The sequence below is a fragment of the Oncorhynchus masou genome, unplaced genomic scaffold (genome assembly GCF_036934945.1).
Source record: "Oncorhynchus masou masou isolate Uvic2021 unplaced genomic scaffold, UVic_Omas_1.1 unplaced_scaffold_1849, whole genome shotgun sequence".
NCBI lineage: Eukaryota > Metazoa > Chordata > Actinopteri > Salmoniformes > Salmonidae > Oncorhynchus > Oncorhynchus masou.
In genome coordinates this window covers 3383-26183 of record NW_027008358.1, presented here as the reverse complement: position 1 = coordinate 26183, position 22801 = coordinate 3383, and the positions used below count along the sequence as shown (strand labels likewise).

Sequence of the window (22801 nt, the reverse complement as noted above, 5' to 3'; positions counted from 1 at the left end):
GTCTAGGACTGTAATTTTCTGAACTTATTTCTGAACAAATTGTTGAATGTCCCAATTGCACTGGAAGACAGGACAAATGGGTTCATTTCTTTCTGAGACAATCTCTACTTCATAAGGCTGACATCCAATTTGAGCATGGAATTCTATTATCAAAATGTCAGAGATGATTGGCCCTGTAACAGTCAAAAGAAGAGAATTCCACATTAACTTATAAAAACAATTCTCACATTTTATTAAAGCTTTCACATTCAACTCTTCACATGAGTGAAGTAAATAAAATCTATTAGTACACTGCATTTTTACAACATTTACATCACCTTTGTCTGTCTTTTTATTTTACAAATAAAAATAATACATTAGTTATTCACTTAAATATCACCCTAGTTAGCTACAGATCATCACTTGACAATCTGCTTCCAAAGTACTGGACAAAGATCTCAGGATGCCCCTTGTAGAACTGTCCCAGCAAGCGTCTCTTCTCTTTGTTGGACAGTTTGGGGTTCTCGTGGATTGTCTTCAGTAGAGCCCATAGTTCCTCTTTGGTGGTCTTCTGTTTGCTCTCCACGTACGCTCTTCCCTTGACTCGCCTGCAATATGTAGAGGCTGAGTGAAGAGAAAGATAGAGGGCATTACGTCTTCATTCACCACACAAAACACAGAAGGGAGGTAAAGCTTTGTCAGATATTAGTACAGATAGACAGACATACAATCAAACAAAACAGACACCAAAAGCTCCCATACCTGTTAAGACTTGTGGGTCTTTCCCCTTCACAATGTTGGTCAGTCTGTCGCTCACAAGTTTGTGTAACGACACTGGAATCTGAAAGGAGAGGATCATATAAGTTAAACCATGTGATCAGCACTGCTTCATCTGTTTAAACTCTCACACACAACTCTGTTTACAAACTGTACTCACTGTTTGAGCTCGACTCCAATATTAAAGCTATCAGAGGTATGGTAGCCTGGCTAGGCATCACACACTTTACACACATTACACACCAAAAAAGGGCTCTTCGGCTGTCCCCATAGGAGAACCATTTTTGGTTCCAGGTAGAACCCTCTGTGGAAAGGGTTCTACATTGAACACAAAATGTTTCTACCTGGAACCAAAAGGGTTCTACATAGAACCAAGAAGGGTTCTTCAAAGGGTTCTCCTAAGGGGACAGCCGACGAACCCTTTTAGGTTCTAGATAGCACCTTTTTTTCTAAGTGTGTTCAGATCAGTGTCTTTCATGGAGTCCTATTCAAAGTTCATCCCACTGTTTGAGAGGTAAGCAGTCTATTAACAGACAGTTTGAGAGGTAAACAGTCTATTAACAGACAGTTTGAGAGGTAAACAGTCTATTAACAGACAGTTTGAGAGGTAAACAGTCTATTAACAGACAGTTTGAGTGGTAAACAGTCTATTAACAGACAGTTTGAGGGGTAAACAGTCTATTAACAGACAGTTTGAGGGGTAAACAGTCTATTAACAGACAGTTTGAGCGGTAAACAATCTATTAACAGATAGTTTGAGCAGTAAACAGTCTATTAACAGACAGTTTGAGAGGTAAACAGTCTTAACAGACAGTTTGAGAGGTAAACAGTCTTAACAGACAGTTTGAGTATTAAACAGTCTATTAACAGACAGTGTCAACAGTCTCAGCACACTGACCCAGATGTCTTTAGTCTATCTAGTTCAGACACAAGTGCAAAACATCATATGAATCCCCCACCTACCCACACACATGCACACACACGCACGCACACACACACGCCTATCTGTTCACCTATTCACACACAGTCTGATAAAAGATGAGTGCACACACACCTTGAAGACGTCACAGTGGTTTTCCACCATAAACAGCACCAGCAGGTCAACCTTCCCCTTGGCCAGTCTCATGCTGTAGACGATGGCACTAGAGAAAGATCTCTTCACCGCCATCCTGTTCTCTACCTGGAAAACAACACAACGTTCACATCTACGTACATACAGAATATAGAGAGTGGCTGCTAGATATGATCCTTGACCTCTTGGAGTAGTTTGGAAGACACACACACAAACAGTCAGGGAGAGCTATAGCAGTATACGCACACACATACACAAACAGTCAGGGAGAGCTATAGCATTATACGCACACACACGCACACACACACACACAAACAGTCAGGGAGAGCTATAGCAGTATACGCACACACACACACACACAAACAGTCAGGGAGAGCTATAGCAGTATACGCACACACACACACCCCTCACCTCTTTGTGCAGTTTGACCTCCTGCGGTTTGGCAGCGACGGCCATGAATCGCAGCAGTCTGCGCAGCTCCTCTTTACTGCGAGAGTCCTGTAGTTTCAGACACAGCTGTAGGGCCTCCAGAGCCTGCTCCCTCTTCCCATTCACTATGGACACACAGAGAGGACAGGATAGCTGTTACCGTCCCTGACAGGCTGGGAGGAATCACAGGTGTGTGAATTCATGAGAGAGGATCTTAGCCAAACTAGTTGATAAACCCAGGTGTGGCTTCAGGGTCCTCGCTGAGAGTCAGCAGAGAAATCTGAACCCCCCCCTGTCCCCAGTCATGACGTTTGGGCTTTCACGTACTGGTTTAATCAGCTGAATGAATCCCTTGCATAATACTTGTTATTAAAAAGTCTAAACCCATTTAGACAGGGGAAATGCCCTAGAGAACATAGACCATGTATATGGCTGTCTTACCCAGTAGTTCAGAGATGCTGGAGTGGATGTCGAAGACGTGGTTGCTGAGTAGTGGAGGGTGCTGTGTCTCTCCGTAGTGCTGGACCAGGATCCCATACACCAGTCTCTTACACTGGCCCTGGTCCTCACCGCAGCGGGGCAGACCCCTGCTCACCTCCACCACCAAGTCATCTGGCAGGAACTCCAGACAGTCCACCGCCGCCGACAACCACTCATCAGCCCTGAGAGAGGGAGGGAGGAGATTATACGTGATGAAGTAAATGACACCAATCTAAAGAGGAGAGAGAAGAAGAGAGAGATCAGAGAGAGATAGAGAGAGAAAGAGCGAGAGATCAGCGAGAGAAAGAGATCAGGGAGATGGAGAGAGAGAGATCAGAGAGAAAGACAAAGAGAGCTAGATCAGAGCGATAGAGAAAGAGAAGAGGAGAGGGTATTTGGCTTATGTTTATTATCTATTTCACTTGCTTTGGCAATGTAAACATAAGTTTCCCATGCCAATAAAGAGAGAGAGGGGAAAGGAGAGAGAAAGATCAGAGAGAGACAGACAGGTTCAATCAAGCTGCTCTTGACTGTCAGACAACCACAGCCCAGTGACTGCAGTCAGTTGGCCATTTGTCCCTGAGTGCCCGAGAGCCCTGGGGGCAGCATCAACACAGAGAGAGGCCCTCACTGACACGCACACAAACACCAGCTCCATTACATAACACTGCCCTGCTGTGACAGAGGCTACGCTAGGCGGCTGGCTGCAACATGTTGAAAGGCTGGAGATACAATACACACGCCAACCAAAGCTTAACAAGTCTACCGGCCATACATTTCTGCCAGTCAGATAAATATGTAGACTATGATTCACAGGGAGTGGGAGAGAATGGAGATGTCACTTTATTAGAGACAGGCCTTCTGTGATCAAAATCGTGTGCTTTATGTATAACATGAAAGTTATTTAATGTGCTCAGCCAGCTTTAACTGTAGCTAGTCAGTCAATCAGCCTTACGCCTGTGAATGTCCTTTCACTGTCCTTACCCATGCCTGGGACAAACAATTACATGGAAGAGGGTGGGGGGATGAGGAAGGAAAGAGACGGAGAGAAGTACTAGAAATAGGACTAGTAGTAGTAGTAGTAATAGTAGTAGTAGTAGGACTAATATTATTATTATTAGTAGTAGCAGTAGGACTAATATTAGTAGTAGTAGTAGTAGCAGTAGTAGTAGTAGTAGTAGGACTAATATTATTATTATTATTATTAGTAGTAGTAGTAGTAATAGTAGTAGTAGTAGTAGTAGGACTAAAATTAGTAGTAGTAGTAGTAATAGTAGTAGTAGTAGGACTAATATGATTATTATTAGTAGTAGCAGTAGGACTAATATTAGTAGTAGTAGTAGTAGTAGTAATAGTAGTAGTAGTAGGACTAATATTATTATTATTATTATTAGTAGTAGTAGTAGTAATAGTAGTAGTAGTAGTAGTAGGACTAAAATTAGTAGTAGTAGTAGTAATAGTAGTAGTAGTAGGACTAATATGATTATTATTAGTAGTAGTAGTAGTAGTAGTAATAGTAGTAGTAGTAGGACTAAAATTAGTAGTAGTAGTAGTAATAGTAGTAGTAGGACTAATATTATTATTATTAGTAGTAGCAGTAGGACTAATATTAGTAGTAGTAGTAGTAGTAGTAGTAGTAGTAGTAGTAGTAGTAGTAGTAGTAGTAGTAGTAGTAGGACTAAAATTAGTAGTAGTAGTAATAGTAGTAGTAGTAGTAGTAGTAGTAGTAGTAGTAGTAGTAGTAGTAATAGTAGTAGGACTAGTAGTAGTAGTAGGACTAGTAGTAGTAGTAGGACTAGTAGCAGTAGTAGGACTAGTAGTAGTAGTAGGACTAGTAGTAGGACTAGTAGTAGTAGTAGGACTAGTAGTAGGATTAGTAGTAGTAGTAGGACTAGTAGGACTAGTAGTAGGACTAGTAGCAGTAGTAGGACTAGTAGTAGTAGTAGGACTAGTAGTAGGACTAGTAGTAGTAGTAGGACTAGTAGTAGGATTAGTAGTAGTAGTAGGACTAGTAGGACTAGTAGTAGGACTAGTAGCAGTAGTAGGACTAGTAGCAGTAGTAGGACTAGTAGCAGTAGTAGGACTAGTAGTAGGACTAGTAGTAGTAGTAGGACTAGTAGTAGGATTAGTAGTAGTAGTAGGACTAGTAGGACTAGTAGTAGGACTAGTAGCAGTAGTAGGACTAGTAGTAGTAGTAGGACTAGTAGCAGTAGTAGGACTAGTAGCAGTAGTAGGACTCGTAGTAGGACTAGTAGTAGTAGGAGACGTACTGTGCTTCGCTGAAGGCCTTCAGGACCTCTCTGTCCAGGTAGCTGGATGTGTAGAGCAGGTCTGGGTCACTGTCCATGCTGTGTAGAGGGGGCCTGGGACGCTCCTCTCCCTCCAACAGACTCTCCAGAAGGGGGAGCTCTATCAGCTGGAGCAGCCTGAACACCGTCTGCTGGCGCCACACCTCACCCACCACTAAGGAAAACAGGAAGACAAGTCACTATAACGGACACTTTACCACACATAAACACTACCAAAGTAACAAACACACTGATAATCATTCAGGGACACATTTCTATGGACACTTACACTCCTGTGAGAGGCCGAGGTTGATCATCTGTGGGGTGATGGTTGAGGTGATGTTGAGGTTCCCCAACACGTCCTCTAGTGATTTGTCTGTTTTGACCGGAGAGTGGTTGTTGGAGTACTGGTCCTCTTTACTGAGGACAACCATATTGAGAGAAATCAGTGGACATGATGGGGGCCAATCACAGACCTGTTATTACTGGAACTCCAAGCACCATTTAGAACATTTTCAATCACAGGGGACCAGAATGTCTACTTAGTGAAAGATGATTTGATGAAATAGGTGGGAAAACACATTTAGCAAAACAAATGCTCTCGACCAATATCCTTCCACGCTCCTCTTTGGCTTTTGATAGAATCAGTCAATTTTACATTTTAAACGCTGTACTTGGTGCAATCTTACTTTGCCTCAAGAGTGAGCTTGGTGTGTTTTTATATAAAACTCCTTGGGAGCACAGTTCACCTAAACGTGTGGCTCTGACATTTTATCTATCTATCTCACTCAACTCTACTCTACTCTACTCTACTCTACTCTACTCTACCCAATTGAAGGGGCTTTATTGGCATGGGAAACATGTGTTAACATTGCCAAAGCAAGTGAAGTAGATAATATACAAAAGTGAAATAAACAATATAAATGAAGAGTAAACATTGCAGTTCCAAAAGAATAAAGACATTATAAATGTCATATCTATATATATATACAGTGTTGTAATGATGCACAAATGGTTAAGGTACAAAAGGGAAAATAAATAAGCATAAATATGGGTTGTATTTACAATGATGTTTGTTCTTCACTGGTTGACCTTTTCTTGTGGCAACAGGTCACAAATATTGCTGCTGTGATGACACACTGTGGTATTTCACCCAGTAGATATGGGAGTTTATCAAAATCAGGTTCGTTTTCAATTTCTTTGTGGATCTATATAATCTGAAGGAAATATGTGTCTCTAATATGGTCATACATTCGGCAGGAGAAGTGCTGCTCAGTTTCCACCTAATGTTGTGGGCAGTGAGCACATAGCCTGTCTTCCCTTGAGGGCCATGTCTGCCTTCGGCTGCCTTTCGCAATAGCAAGGCTTTGCTCACTGAGTCTGTACATAGTCAAAGCTTTCCTTAAGTTTGGGTCAGTCACAGTGGCCAGGTATTCTGCCACTGTGTACTCTCTGTTTAGGGCCAAATATCACTCTAGTTTGCTCTGTTTTTTGTTAATTATTTTCAATGTGTCAAGTAATTATCTTTTTGTTTTCTCATGATTTGGTTGAGTCTAATTGTGTTGCTGTCCTGGGGCTCTGTGGGGTGTGTTTGTGTTTGTGTTTGTGAACAGAGCCCCAGGACCAGCTTGCTTAGGGGACTCTTCTCCAGGTTCATCTCACTGTAGGTGATGGCTTTGTTTTGGAAGGTTTGGGAATCACTTCCTTTTAGGTGGTTGTAGAATTGAACGGCTCTTTTCTGGATATTGATCATTAGCGGGTATCGGCCTAATTCTGCTCTGCATGCATTATTTGGTGTTCTACGTTGTACACAGAGGATATTTTTGCAGAATTCTGCATTCAGAGTCTCAATTTCGTGTTTGTCCCATTCTATAAATTCTTGGTTGGTGAGCGACCTCACAACCATAAAGGGCAATGGGTTCTATAACTGAATCAAGTATTTTTAGCCAGATCCTAATTGGTATGTCCAACTTTATGTTCCTTTTGATGGCATAGAATGCCCTTCTTGCCTTGTCTCTCAGATCGTTCACAGCTTTGTGGAAGTAACCTGTGGCGCTGATGTTTAGGCCAAGGTATGTATAGTTTTTTGTGTGCTCTAGGGCAACAGTGTCTAGATGAAATTTGTATTTGTGCTCCTGGCGACTGGACCTTTTTTAAATTTAAATGTTACCATTATTTTGGTCTTACTGAGATTTACTGTCAGGGCCCAGGTCTGACAGAATCTGTGCAGAATATCTAGGTGCTGCTGTAGGCCCTCCTTGGTTGGTGACAGAAGCACCAGATCATCAGCAAACAGTAGACATTTGACTTCATATTCTAGTAGGGTGAGGCCGGGTGCTGCAGACTTTTCTAGTGCCCTCGTCAATTCGTTGATATATATGCTGAAGAGGGTGGGGCTTAAGCTGCATCCCTGTCTCACCCCACGGCCCTGTGGGAATAAATGTGTGTTTTTTGCCAAATTTAACCGCACACTTGATGTTTGTGTACATGGATTTTATAATGTCGTATGTTTTCCCCCAACATCACTTTCCATCAATTTGTATAGCAGACCCTCTTGCCAAATTGAGTCAAAGGCTGTTTTGAAATCAACAAAGCATGAGAAGACTTTGCCTTTGTTTTGGTTTGTTTGTTTGTCAATTAAGATGAAGGGGGGTGAATGCGAGGTCTGTCATACGATAATTTGGTAAAAAGCCAATTTGACATTTGCTCAGTACATTGTTTTCTCTGAGTAAATGTACAAGTATGTTGTTTATAATGCAGAGGATTTTCCCAAGGTTGCTGTTGGAGCATATCCCACGGGAGTTATTGGGGTCAAATTTGTCTCCACTTTTGTGGATTGTGGTGATCAGTCCTTGGTTCCAAATATTGGGGAAGATGCCAGAGCTGAGGATGATGTTAAAGAGTTTAAATATAGCCAATTGGGATTTGTTGTCTGTATATTTGATCATTTCATTGAGAAAACCATCAACACCACAGGCCTTTTTGGGTTGGATGGCTTTTATTTTGTCCTGTAGTTCATTCAATGACTGGGTTCTGGGAGTCTTTAATAGCTGATTCTAAGATTTGTATTTGATCATGTATATGTTTTTGTTCTTTGTTATAGAGCCAACAAGATGGAGAAGTGGTTAACCATACATCTTCATTTTTGATAGATAATTCTTGTTGTTGTTGTTTGTTTAGTGTTTTACAATTTTCCCAGGCGTGGTTAGAGTCTATGGATTCTTCAATTACATTGAGCTGATTTCTGACGTGCTGTTCCTTCTTTTTCCGTAGTGTATTTCTGTATTTGTTTTGTGATTCACCATAGTGAAGGCGTAGACTCATGTTTTCTTGGTCTCTATGTTTTTGGTTGGACAGTTTTCTCAATTTCTTTCTTAGATTTTTGCATTCCTTATCAAATCATTTGTCATTGTTTTTGATTTTCTATTTGAGATTTTTAGATTTGATAAGCTGAGGTCAAATATATTGTGAAGATTTTCTACTGCTAAGTTTACACCTTCACTATTGCAGTGGAACGTTTTGTCCAGGGAGTTGTTGCCTAATTGTTTTTTGGTAGGTTTCCAAACTACATTCCTTCCATCTATAGCATTCCTTAATATTACTCAGTTCCTTTGGCTTTGATGCCTCATGATTGACTATTGCTCTGTTCAAGTAGACTGTGATTTTGCTGTGGGCTGATAGGGGTGTCAGTGGGCTGACTGTGAACACTCTGAGAGACTCTAGGTTGAGGTCAGTGATAAAGTAGTCTACAATACTACTGCCAAGAGATAAGCTATAGGTGTACCTACCATAGGAGTCCCCTCTCTCTAGTCTCTCTCTCTCTCTCTACCCTGTCTCTCTACCCCCCCCCCCCCACACACACACACACACACACACGGTCTGCTCGCTCTCTCTACTCTCTCTACTCTCTCCACTCTTTCATCTCAGTGAAACAGATTGGAGGCAGCATGTTTTCAAGGGTACAGTCCTGAGCTGTCACTCAGGACCACTTCACATGGTTAGGGGGAGACCAGAGAGCCACCATGGCCGATGGCCATATCATATGATCATCACACCACTTCAGTTCACCCTTTTGGTCTCAGTGCAGATTTCCACCCTCTACACTCTAGTTTCTTTTAGTAATTCTTTAGAAAAAAAATCTAAGTTTCATGTAGAATAGCTACTTAATGTTCTACACTCTTAAGAAGAGAGACACATAGCATCCACAACACAGATTGAAAGCATTGACATCAACACTTTATGTCTGGACCTCCCAGAATAATGACCAACGGTGCCAAATCTGCAGGCTCTGTGACAAGTTCTCTAAACCCATAATCACTTACAGAGCTGTCTCACTGCCTAACAAGGAGCTCTCTAACCGAGTGTCTAACTGTGTGTTTGGGTAGAGAAAAAATACTCATTCTTTAATACAGAGCCAAAAATCATAGAAATCATGCAAATTAGGTTTACTGGGACATTATCACAATCATCAGCAAGGAGAGCCTTGATTGGACAACTGAGAAGCACCAATCAGTGAGAGCAAGCACAAGGTCACAGAGGTCATTGGTGAGTTTTGGGATGAAAGCCCTCATAAAAGGAATCCATTGTTAATCCGCTATTTGGGAAGGATTACGAAACATATCAATTCATGAACAAAGCTTTAAACTCAGCCGACCATACCGTTTGAGAGGTGGGCTGTAGCTGTTCCGGTGTTTGCTCGGCGAGTCGTATCCACTCTCGATGGTGATGGTGCTCGTCGAGTGCGAGCTGGTCATGGTAGTGGGACTAGACGGAAGCGGAAGCAACCGGTACAGACTACAGCTACTGTCCTCGAAGGTGGCACGCCTCTTCTCCTTATTCCCAAATACGTTGGTGCCCACCGGCTCGAACACCCGCGAATCCATCAGGGCCTGGCAGAGGCGTACGGCCTTGGAGCGAGGCACCTCGGCATCGCCACAGAACCGTGACTGGATGACATGGGCCAGCACCACGTCCACAGCCTCTGACCCCAGGAAACAGTCATGGTAGGTCTTGAGCTTATGACGGTGGCGCTTGACCTGGATGCGCTGCTGGAGGTTGGCGATGATGCTGCTCCAGATGAAGGTGGCCCGGAAAGGCTTACCGGCCATGCCCTGCTCTCCTGGGGGAGGGAATAGAAGGAGGGAGGGTGAGAGAGCATGAAACTCAGTAAATTCAGCACAGATCACAGTGTTCTAAAGTCCACTCTTTATATCTGAGTAGTAGAATTTACAGAGCTCTTCCAGCAGTTCAACATCTCCTTTACAGAGCTCTCCCAACAGATCATCATCTCCTTTACAGAGATCTTCAACAGTTCAACATCTCCTTTACAGAGCTCTTCAACAGCTCAACATCTCCTTTACAGAGATCTTCAACAGTTCATCATCTCCTTTACAGAGCTCTCCCAACAGTTCATCATCTCTTTTACTGAGCTCTTCAACAGCTCAACATCTCCTTTACAGAGATCTTCAACAGTTCAACATCTCCTTTACAGAGCTCTTCAACAGCTCAACATCTCCTTTACAGAGATCTTCAACAGTTCAACATCTCCTTTACAGAGCTCTTCAACAGTTCAACATCTCCTTTACAGAGCTCTTCAACAGTTCATCATCTCCTTTACAGAGCTCTTCAACAGCTCAACATCTCCTTTACAGAGCTCTCCCAACAGTTCATCATCTCCTTTACAGAGCTCTTCAACAGCTCAACATCTCCTTTACAGAGCTCTCCCAACAGTTCAACATCTCCTTTACAGAGCTCTCCCAACAGCTCAACATCTCCTTTACAGAGCTCTCCCAACAGTTCATCATTTCCTTTACAGAGCTCTTCAACAGTTCAACATCTCCTTTACAGAGCTCTTCAACAGTTCATCATCTCCTTTACAGAGCTCTCCCAACAGTTCATCATCTCCTTTACAGAGCTCTTCAACAGTTCATCATCTCCTTTACAGAGCTCTCCCAACAGTTCATCATCTCCTTTACAGAGCTCTTCAACAGCTCAACATCTCCTTTACAGAGCTCTCCCAACAGTTCATCATCTCCTTTACAGAGCTCTCCCAACAGTTCATCATCTCCTTTACAGAGCTCTTCAACAGTTCATCATCTCCTTTACAGAGCTCTCCCAACAGTTCATCATCTCCTTTACAGAGCTCTCCCAACAGTTCATCATCTCCTTTACAGAGCTTCAACAGCTCAACATCTCCTTTACAGAGCTCAACATCTCCTTTACAGAGCTCAACATCTCCTTTACAGAGCTCTTCCAACAGGTCAACATCTCCTTTACAGAGCTCAACAGGTCAACATCTCCTTTACAGAGCTCTCCCAACAGTTCATCATCTCCTTTACAGAGCTCTCCCAACAGTTCAACATCTCCTTTACAGAGCTCTTCCAACAGTTCAACATCTCCTTTACAGAGCTCTTCAACAGTTCAACATCTCCTTTACAGAGCTCTTCAACAGTTCATCATCTCCTTTACAGAGCTCTTCAACAGTTCATCATCTCCTTTACAGAGCTCTTCCAACAGGTCAACATCTCCTTTACAGAGCTCTTCCAACAGTTCAACATCTCCTTTACAGAGCTCTTCAACAGTTCAACATCTCCTTTACAGAGCTCTTCAACAGTTCATCATCTCCTTTACAGAGCTCTCCCAACAGTTCATCATCTCCTTTACAGAGCTCTTCAACAGTTCATCATCTCCTTTACAGAGCTCTCCCAACAGTTCATCATCTCCTTTACAGAGCTCTTCAACAGCTCAACATCTCCTTTACAGAGCTCTCCCAACAGTTCATCATCTCCTTTACAGAGCTCTCCCAACAGTTCATCATCTCCTTTACAGAGCTCTTCAACAGTTCATCATCTCCTTTACAGAGCTCTCCCAACAGTTCATCATCTCCTTTACAGAGCTCTCCCAACAGTTCATCATCTCCTTTACAGAGCTTCAACAGCTCAACATCTCCTTTACAGAGCTCAACATCTCCTTTACAGAGCTCAACATCTCCGTTACAGAGCTCTTCCAACAGGTCAACATCTCCTTTACAGAGCTCAACAGGTCAACATCTCCTTTACAGAGCTCTCCCAACAGTTCATCATCTCCTTTACAGAGCTCTCCCAACAGTTCAACATCTCCTTTACAGAGCTCTTCCAACAGTTCAACATCTCCTTTACAGAGCTCTTCAACAGTTCAACATCTCCTTTACAGAGCTCTTCAACAGTTCAATATCTCCTTTACAGAGCTCTTCAACAGTTCAATATCTCCTTTACAGAGCTCTTCAACAGTTCAACATCTCCTTTACAGAGCTCTTCAACAGTTCAATATCTCCTTTACAGAGCTCTTCCAACAGTTCAACATCTCCTTTACAGAGCTCTTCAACAGTTCATCATCTCCTTTACAGAGCTCTTCCAACAGTTCAATATCTCCTTTACAGAGCTCTTCAACAGTTCATCATCTCCTTTAGAGAGATCTTCCAACAGTTCAATATCTCCTTTACAGAGCTCTTCCAACAGTTCAACATCTCCAAAGTAAAGAACCTTCTAGGCCAAGAACAATAGCACACTCACCAGCCTTGACATTACACTACATAGCACACACAGACACACACACACACACACACACACACACACACACACCTTGTAATGGCACCATTGGGACTAATGTCCCTCCCCAACCGATCCCCTATAACATACAGACACTCTTCTAACACACACACACACACACACACACAAACAGATGCACACACCGCACCCATCCCTCTTCATCCAACTCTGATACAATGATGAGATTGTCAGCCACATCTCCAGGGCTATCTCAGCCACAATGATGAGATTGTCAGCTCCAGGCTGATCCATCCCAGCATGCTCTTTCCTATCCAGCCACATCAACAGGGTGGGCCGTATCACACACACACACACACACTGAACGTCATCAGATCGCACCAGTGAGGCTGATCATTTCAAAATCATCAAAAACCTTCTGTAATCTTCACATGCAGATATAATTACAGGCAGACACACAGCAACCCACACTTTTACCTCAATACGCTGTGCATCAATGCATGGCTCTACTTCAACTGCTGCACCATAAATGGCTTATTTATCTGAAGTCACCAACCACATTGACCAAGAGAAGAGAGGGGGGGAGAGGGGAGGGGGAGGAGAGGGGGGAGAGGAGAGGGGGGGAGGGGGAGGAGAGGGGAGGGGAGGGGGGGAGGGGGAGAGGGGAGGGAGGGGGGGAGAGGGGGAGGGGAGAGGGGGGGGGGGAGGGAGAGAGGGAGAGAGGGAGGGGGAGAGAGGGGAGGGGGAGGGGGAGAGGGGAGAGATGTTGAGGGAAAGGGGCTGGTGAGGTTCTCGTTGAGATGAACAGGAGGCACAGCTTGCCTACCCCACTGCTGTCATTGGTTTTGCTGGGGGTTGTGGAAGGGAAAGGGAAAGGGGGTGTGTGTGGGGGGGGGCTTGTGTTTTTTTTGTAGGCCTGTGAGAGGCTTTTATTCCTCCCCCAGCGGGAACCATTTAAAGACTGGTAAGCAAATGTTAGTGCAGTGTTCAGGAAGGAGCTGAGAATAGAACACTGGGGACTGAACCTCTTCAATCACTTCCTCACAGCACCACTACAGACTCATATGACATCACAACCTGATAAAGACCATTATGACCCCAAAACACACCGTGCCAGATGGCACCAGACGGAGTAGGATAAAGTTGCTCCTAAGATGATCTAACATCAGTTTTACATTTTCACCCTTAATGGTTAAGGTTATGATTTGAGGAGGGTAATCTGATTCTAGATCTGTGTCAAAGGGCACCTCCCACCTGGAGTGTAGGTAGCAGGCAGTGAGCAGACATTCACTTTCCTTTCATTGACCTAACAAAACAGGTCCATAAGGAAGAAGGTGTGTGCTGGATGTCTCCTATCTCCATGAACCACAGGTTAATGTGTCCCATTAATGTCAAACACAGTTTCCCTCTTCGGACGGCACTGCGACAACACAATATCCTGTACCACTTGGAAGGTTTTACATATTACTGATGTAACCAATGAACTATGACGTAACAGGCACTGTCCAGTCACTACAGCTGTTTGACAGACAGCTGATAGCCTGAATAACAGCACAAGTCAGGATAAAATAACAATACAAAGATCTTAGCCTGACATGACCATCACAACATGGTAGATAACCTGACATGACCATCACAGCATGGTAGATAACCTGACATGACCATCACAGCATGGTAGATAACCTGACATGACCATCACAGCATGGTAGATAACCTGACATGACTAAATGTATGAAGTGAAAAACAAAGAACCTCCAGGCTGATATTGCTGACAATGTAATAGCAGCCTAATGCAGGCCTGGAAAAAGACTTTAGGGTGAAATACAATTACACAGGATTACAAGACATTCATTGGTTTTAACACCCAGAAAACCCCATTACTGGATAAATTACTGTAAACTGCATTAGAGTGGAATCCTTCATTTGGGGGTTAAGAAAGCGGTATTAGAGGGCGACCATCTGGAAAAACCGTCTGAGAATCCTGGTACAGTAATCCGGATCTGCTCAATGTCAGCATCACTCGAGTTGAGGAGTTCACGGGGTCGATGTGCGGATGAAAACAATCCTGGGAATCGGAATGGTCTGTCACCTCGGTTTCCCGCCCCAACTGAGATTGGAGCCAGTTTGCATAGCTGTCGCCAAACATCCCACTTCCCTCCCTCCCCCAGTCCCCAGCTCTCCACTCGCGGCCGCGTTGCATCAGGGGGGAATTCGCTCTATTCGGTCAAGGGCAACAGAGAGCGGTGTGTTTGCACACCATGCAGGTAAATAATCCCAATGGGAACAGTATCACCGCATACTTACTCCCAAATGGAACGCGTTGATTTGTGGATTGATAGGGGAGACTATCTGCTGTAGCCGGAAGTGTACCTATTGGAAATAATTAGGCTCAGGTAGAAGACCTTGGAGTTTTACATGATTCTTTTCACGATTTAACTTTTTTTATAACCTATTAAGAAGAATATTTCGAAGAATGACAAAAAGCAACAGGCATCAGACAGAAAACAAACTAGGCTTGGTTCTGTGACGTTCATTCCTCTACGCGCTCAGACTAGACACAACTGATAGAGCCTGAAGGAAACTACTAACGTACATCTAAAACCCATGCAGTTTGAATTTGAGTCTAAATGCCTCTCACTGCAGATTATGCCTATAGCCTACAAGAGCTGAGAAACTGCTGCCATAAATCATTGGAATCAGAAATACTGTTGTTCCTCCGAAGAAAACAGACTCTGAAAGTAGCCTAATAATGCATATAGCTTTGGTAATGAATTAATTATTTGAAAATATGAACTGTTAATTGTTACATTAGGAAACAATATATACAATGTTGAGCAAGTACAGGCTATATAGTTTAGTTGACTGGGATGTGACCCATCGAGATTACACCTAAAAACGGAGCCATATGCTTATAGAATACATTTAAACTATAAATCATTTGGATCTATTCAGCTCCATGGCCTAAACAGTTATGTATTGACACAAACTATAGCAAAATCAAAGCACTTTCTCTAACATTTTCTGATAGGCTTACTGGAAAACGAAACAAAAGCTGTGACATGTTTTCGTAATAAATAAATAAAAATGTCAGAGTTATCATAAAGGATGAAATATTTTATTCGGCCTACCTCGTGGTTTGTGCTGCATGAAAACAGTTCCCGGGGCGCTAAACGGCTCCCTCTCGTTTCCACGGTATCATTTGGCTCCGACTACTAACGCCTGTCCTCTTGCTTCTCCGAAGTCCCTTCTCGCACCACAGTGACGTAACTACAAAATCGACCCGAAACCGCCTCGCTCGCTATACGTTATTCAGGACGATTCCAACGTTAAATAACGCCTCCACCTCCAACCTCATTTACATGATAAGTATTTCGCTTTTTAGACATTTAGAATATGAAAAGACCGAGAATATGTTTTTAAGTGTTAGATTAAGTGGGAAATGTATCTCCCCCTCTTGGTCTCGCTCACACTTTCGCGCACACACACACCATTCATTTTATAGGTTTCGAATTCTTTAACAGAGACCAAAGGTTTATACACTTCAGCTGTTTACATGTTCTGAATTGACATTTTACATTTAGCTTGTCACATGTAAATTACAGGGACATGTTTGATCAGCAGTTAACCAGGCAATAAACTATTGTTAGGCTACCTCCTAAAGAATTCCCATCAGCATGACTCAGATCTGAAAACTCTCTAAAGGTATTTCCTAGAACAGCGTTCATCTACTGAGATGAACACTGTGGTTGTATCAAATTAAAAAGTGGAGAAATCACAGCTATAGCTAACTTCAGTCACATTCAACCAGTGAACCACATTCACTCCTCGTGGATATTCTTTGGTTGCGACACCATAAAGGCAATCCATTCAAATGGCAAAAGACAGAGGCAAAATCTGTGCAGAGGTTGTCTACAGTCTCCAGGCTCTGTGGTGCTCCCTCTCCCAGCCTCACCTTGTTAAACATACAGTAGAAAACCGCTGATAGCAGCTGATAGAAAGCAATCACTATTTTTATTTGACGGCGCGTAGAGAGGAGAGTGGAGGCATGTGAAACAGTTGGATGTCAACCTGCTCTGTGTGTTTTTATAATATTTCTAGTGAGTGGAGAGAGAGAGACAGAGAGATCAAGAGAGAGACAGACAGAGAGAGAGACTAAGTGAGAGAGAGACACAGAGAGAGACAGACAGAGAAAGAATTGAATTGAAAGAGGGAGCAGGAGGGTGACAGTGGGAGGATAGTTACTGAGGAGTGGAGACAGAGAGAAAGAGAGAGACAGACAGAGAGAGAGACTAAGTGAGAGAGAGACACAGAGAGAGACAGACAGAGAAAGAATTGAATTGAAAGAGGGAGCAGGAGGGTGACAGTGGGAGGATAGTTACTGAGGAGTGGAGACAGAGAGAAAGAGAGAGACAGACAGAGAGAGAGACTAAGTGAGAGAGAGACACAGAGAGACAGACAGAGAAAGAATTGAATTGAAAGAGGGAGCAGGAGGGTGACAGTGGGAGGATAGTTACTGAGGAGTGGAGACAGAGAGAAAGAGAGAGACAGACAGAGAGAGAGACTAAGTGAGAGAGAGACACAGAGAGAGACAGACAGAGAAAGAATTGAATTGAAGGAGGGAGCAGGAGGGTGACAGTGGGAGGATAGTTACTGAGGAGTGGAGACAGAGAGAAAGAGAGAGACAGACAGAGAAAGAGACTAAGTGAGAGAGAGACACAGAGAGACAGACAGAGAAAGAATTGAATTGAAAGAGGGAGCAGGAGGGTGACAGTGGGAGGATAGTTACTGAGGAGGGGAGACAGAGAGAAAGGGGTTGAAGAAAAGGAACAGACAGGAGTCCTTTTTTAAATTATTCTTATTTAACCAGGAAAGTCTGTTAAGAACACATTTTTATTTACAATGACAGCCTACCGGGGAACAGTGGGTTAACTGCCTTGTTCAGGGGCAGAACAACAGATTTTTACCTTGTCAGCTCTGGAATTCAATCCAGCAACCTTTGGGTTACTGGCCCAATGCTCTAACCACTAGGCTACCTGCCCCCCCAGGTCCTAAAGTCCTAAAGACTCGGATTGGAGTCTTGGGTTGCTGACTGAGTGAGAATGACCCCTTATTCAGACTCTCCAAATCCTGTGGTAGATGGATTCATGACTACCACAGTCATGATATTGTAGCAAATTTGGGCAGTAGGCCCGACCGGGAATCGAACCGCAGTCCAACAACTGTCAACCCAACACCTTAGTCAACAGATCTGAACCTCTCAACAAGGTCACCAGGGGTTGGGTTAAGGTCCCTCCACACTTCTCTATACCAAGTCCTTCACATGCACACGTAGCTAGGTGTTGGGTTAAGGTTGATACACTATGATATAGTCCTATAGGGGATGTGAGGTTGGAGGTCAGAGTGTATTAAGGAGGCATCGTAACAAGCTGGTTACAATGGAATTGCCTCAGCTTTGTGTTACCATGACGTCAGTAACAGATGACTGTCTCTATAGCCCACTTCATGTCCATCATTCTCCCTACAACCCTTCTAAAAGCTCCTGCAGCCATGTCATGTACACCTTTATGCTGTTGACATCAACAGTTACTAACATGTGGGGTAGGTGCCAGGGCTGAGTGGTCAGTAACACGTTACTGAAACAGAAGCAGCAGTCTCATGCATAAAACAGCACACACACACACAGTGAGAGAGAGACAACTTGCACATCGTTACGACACTATATATAGACATAATGACATTTGAAATGTCTTTATTCTTTTGGAACTTCTGTGAGTGTAACGTTTACTGTTAATTTCACTTTTGTTTATTATCTACTTCAATTGCTTTGGCAATGTTAACATATGTGTACCATGCCAATAAAGCCCTTGAATTGAATTGAATTGAGAGTGAGAGGGAGGAGGGGCCGAGGACACAGATCTGAAACGTAACACCTGTGCACAGACACCCTCAGGTGGCAAAGACTCCATAATGATGTGGCTAAACACAGCCCTTATGTTGTCTACAGTTTAGTAAACATTCATTGTGGTCGGAATCTCATGATTGTTTGGCAAATTGTCAGAGGCCACACAGACTCACTCACACACATGCAGGAAGGCAGGCAGGCAGGCACGCACACACCCACCCACGCAGAACACACACACACAAACAACCACACACACTTCATCCAGTCTGAAAGGTATAGATCCAGTCTGAAGGGGATAGATCCAGTCTGAAAGGTATAGATCCAGTCTGAAGGGGATAGATCCAGTCTGAAGGGGATAGATCCAGTCTGAAGGGGATAGATCCAGTCTGAAGAGGATAGATCCAGTCTGAAGGGGATAGATCCTGTCTGAAGGGGATAGATCCAGTCTAAAGGGCATAGATCTTGTCTGAAGGGGATAGATCCAGTCTGAAGGGGATAGATCCAGTCTGAAGAGGATAGATCCAGTCTGAAGAGGATAGATCCAGTCTGAAGGGGATAGATCCAGTCTGAAGGGGATAGATGTAGTCTGAAGGGGATAGATCCAGTCTGAAGAGGATAGATCCAGTCTGAAGAGGATAGATCCAGTCTGAAGGGGATAGATCCAGTCTGAAGGGGATAGATCCATTCTGAAGAGGATAGATCCAGTCTGAAAGGTATAGATCCAGTCTGGAGGGGATAGATCCTATCTGAAGAGGATAGATCCTGTCTGAAGGGGATAGATCCTATCTGAAGAGGATAGATCCAGTCTGAAGGGGATAGATCCAGTCTGAAGGGGATAGATCCTATCTGAAGAGGATAGATCCAGTCTGAAGGGGATAGATCCTGTCTGAAGGGGATAGATCCAGTCTGAAGGGGATAGATCCTATCTGAAGAGGATAGATCCAGTCTGAAGGGGATAGATCCAGTCTGAAGGGGATAGATCCTGTCTGAAGGGGATAGATCCTATCTGAAGAGGATAGATCCAGTCTGAAGGGGATAGATCCAGTCTGAAGAGGATAGATCCAGTCTGAAGAGGATAGATCCAGTCTGAAGAGGATAGATCCAGTCTGAAGGGGATAGATCCAGTCTGAAGGGGATAGATCCAGTCTGAAGGGGATAGATCCTGTCTGAAAGGTATAGATCCAGTCTGAAGGGGATAGATCCAGTCTGAAGAGGATAGATCCTGTCTGAAGAGGATAGATCCAGTCTGAAGGGGATAGATCCTGTCTGAAGGGGATAGATCCTATCTGAAGAGGATAGATCCAGTCTGAAGGGGATAGATCCAGTCTGAAGAGGATAGATCCAGTCTGAAGAGGATAGATCCAGTCTGAAGAGGATAGATCCAGTCTGAAGGGGATAGATCCAGTCTGAAGGGGATAGATCCAGTCTGAAGGGGATAGATCCTGTCTGAAAGGTATAGATCCAGTCTGAAGGGGATAGATCCAGTCTGAAGGGGATAGATCTTGTCTGAATGGTATAGATCCTTTCTGAAGGGGATAGATCCTATCTGAAGAGGATAGATCCATTCTGAAGGGGATAGATCCTGTCTGAAGGGGATAGATCCAGTCTGAAGAGGATAGATCCAGTCTGAAGAGGATAGATCCAGTCTGAAGAGGATAGATCCAGTCTGAAGGGGATAGATCCAGTCTGAAGGGGATAGATTATGTCTGAAGCGTATAGATCCAGTCTGAAAGGTATAGATCCAGTCTGAAGCGTATAGATCCAGTCTGAAGCATATAGATCCAGTCTAAAGGGCATATATCTTGTCTGAATGGTATAGATCCTTTCTGAAGGGGATAGATCCTGTCTGAAGAGGATAGATCCATTCTGAAGGGGATAGCTTGTCTGAAGAGGATACATTCAGTCTAAAGTGTATAGATCCAGTCTGAAGGGCATAGATCTTGTCTGAAGGGGATAGATCCTGTCTGAAGAGGATAGATCCATTCTGAAGGGGATAGATCCTGTCTGAAGGGGATAGATCCTGTCTGAAGGGGATAGATCCATTCTGAAGGGGATAGATCCTGTCTGAAGATGATAGATCCAGTCTAAAGCGTATAGATCCAGTCTGAAGGGCATAGATCTTGCCTGAAGGGGATATATCCTGTCTGAAGGGGATAGATCCAGTCTGAAGGGGATAGATCCAGTCTGAAGGGGATAGATCCTGTCTGAAGGGGATGGATCCTGTCTGAAGGGGATAGCTCGTCTGAAGGGGATAGATCCAGTCTGAAGGGGATAGATCCAGTCTGAAGGGGATAGATGTAGTCTGAAGGGGATAGATCCTGTCTGAAGGGGATAGATCCTGTCTGAAGGGGATAGATCCTGTCTGAAGGGGATAGATCTAGTCTGAAGGGGATAGATCTAGTCTGAAGGGGATAGATCTAGTCTGAAGGGGATAGATCTAGTCTGAAGGGGATAGATCTAGTCTGAAGGGGATAGATCTAGTCTGAAGGGGATAGATCTAGTCTGAAGGGGATAGATCTAGTCTGAAGGGGATAGATCTAGTCTGAAGGGGATAGATCTAGTCTGAAGGGGATAGATCCCGTCTGAAGGGGATAGATCTAGTCTGAAGGGGATAGATCTAGTCTGAAGGGGATAGATCTAGTCTGAAGGGGATAGATCTAGTCTGAAGGGGATAGATCTAGTCTGAAGGGGATAGATCTAGTCTGAAGGGGATAGATCTAGTCTGAAGGGGATAGATCTAGTCTGAAGGGGATAGATCCCGTCTGAAGGGGTTAGATCCACAGACTGAGATCCTCACTGGAGAAGCCTCCATTTCTATAGAAATATAATCCATTGTCATGGAAATGATAATGCATTAAGGCGATACATTGAACTCAAGGCATACAATCCGTCTTGAGTACTGAGAGGAAGACTGAACATTACAGGTAATCTCTCAAAGACACAATGCTGGAGAAGAATAAAGAAGGCAACTGTGGAAACCGGTCTGACAGAGGATGGTTACATTCTCCAACATTATGTGTGTGTGTGTGTGTGTGTGTGTGTGTGTGTGTGTGTGTGTGTGTGTGTGTGTGTGTGTGTGTGTGTTGGAGTGTGTATGTGTGTAAGAGAGAGAGATAGAGATAGAAAGTATGTGTGTGGGGGGTGCATTTGCTTGAGTCTCCTCCCTGTCACCTAATTTCCTAGATGATTATAGATACAGAAAAATATTTAAAAAATGTTCTAGAGAAGAGAGAAAGAGATAAGATACATTCAGAGAGACACATCTTTAGACATTCTACAGAAGCACACATTCAAGGCAGTGTTGGAGCACTCACAAAGCATGTTCAGAACATAGAACTAAAACTCACTAAGCATGTTGACAACATAGAACTAAAACTCACTAAGCATGTTGACAACATAGAACTAAAACTCACAAAGCATGTTGAGAACATAGAACTAAAACTCACAAAGCATGTTGAGAATGATTATATTTCTATGGATGAGATTAACTGATCACAGCTTCATTAAATAGTACCCGCAAAACACCAGTCTCAATGATCAATTAGCCTTTTAAAATGATAAACTTGGATTAGCTAACACAACGTGCCATTGGAACACAGTAGTGATGGTTGCTGATAATGGACTTCTGTACGCCAATGTAGATATTCCATTAAAAATCAGCCGTTTCCAGCTATAATAGGCAATTACAACATTAACAATGTCTACACTGTATTTCTGATAAATATGATATTATTTTAATGGACAAAAAATTAGCTTTTCTTTCAAAAACAAGGACATTTCTAAGTGACCCCCAAACTTTTGAACAGTCGTGTACCTATATAGGTATATGATATATTGTATGCTAATGAGAAACCTTTACACACATACAGGATTACCTATAACATAATCTAATAGACTAACTCACCACAAATGTGCTACTCCAAACAGCGCTATCAAGAAGGTCCAAATGTAGTTACAGGAGAATATTACACTTGAATTCAGACCTGTCTCTTTTCCGTACCGAGTGTCAATGTCAAGCCTGAAGCGTGAAAACCATGCAGGTTGGCATTTATTGGGATGACTCGTGTAATGGAGGCAGCTCTGCAGAGTGGTCACTCGCTGGCACAGTCACAAAGTCATAAAATCTGATTTTAAACCTTACCCTAACCTTAACCACACTGCTAACCCTAATGATGGCTAACCATAACCTTAAATTATCACCAAAAAGCTAATTTGAGTTATCATTAATTTTTACAATATCGGCAATTTTGACTTCGTCGCTGGCCAATCTGGCATGAAACCACTCAGTGCTGCCTCCAGGGCAAGACTCATGACAATAAATGTCAATCTG

General features: G+C 43.3%; 1 protein-coding gene across 2 annotated transcripts; it reads right to left on the bottom strand.

Annotated features, from left to right (window-relative positions):
- Nucleotides 1-208: 208 nt before the first annotated feature.
- LOC135532381 (DEP domain-containing protein 7-like) lies at nucleotides 209-22465 on the bottom strand. Of its 2 annotated transcripts, none has more exons than XM_064959938.1 (9): nucleotides 22376-22465; nucleotides 9685-10144; nucleotides 5315-5445; nucleotides 5008-5200; nucleotides 2699-2919; nucleotides 2240-2382; nucleotides 1811-1936; nucleotides 742-820; nucleotides 209-603 (listed from the first exon to the last, which is right to left on the bottom strand). In XM_064959938.1, exons 2-9 carry the CDS (start codon nucleotides 10131-10133, stop codon nucleotides 389-391), a joined length of 1557 nt encoding a protein of 518 aa, XP_064816010.1. In that variant the 5' UTR covers nucleotides 10134-10144; nucleotides 22376-22465; the 3' UTR covers nucleotides 209-388. The 2 variants fall into 2 exon arrangements, with proteins under 2 accessions (XP_064816010.1, XP_064816009.1); XM_064959937.1 differs by lacking the exon at nucleotides 22376-22465 and adding an exon at nucleotides 15698-15822.
- Between the last annotated feature and the right edge of the window lie 336 nt (nucleotides 22466-22801).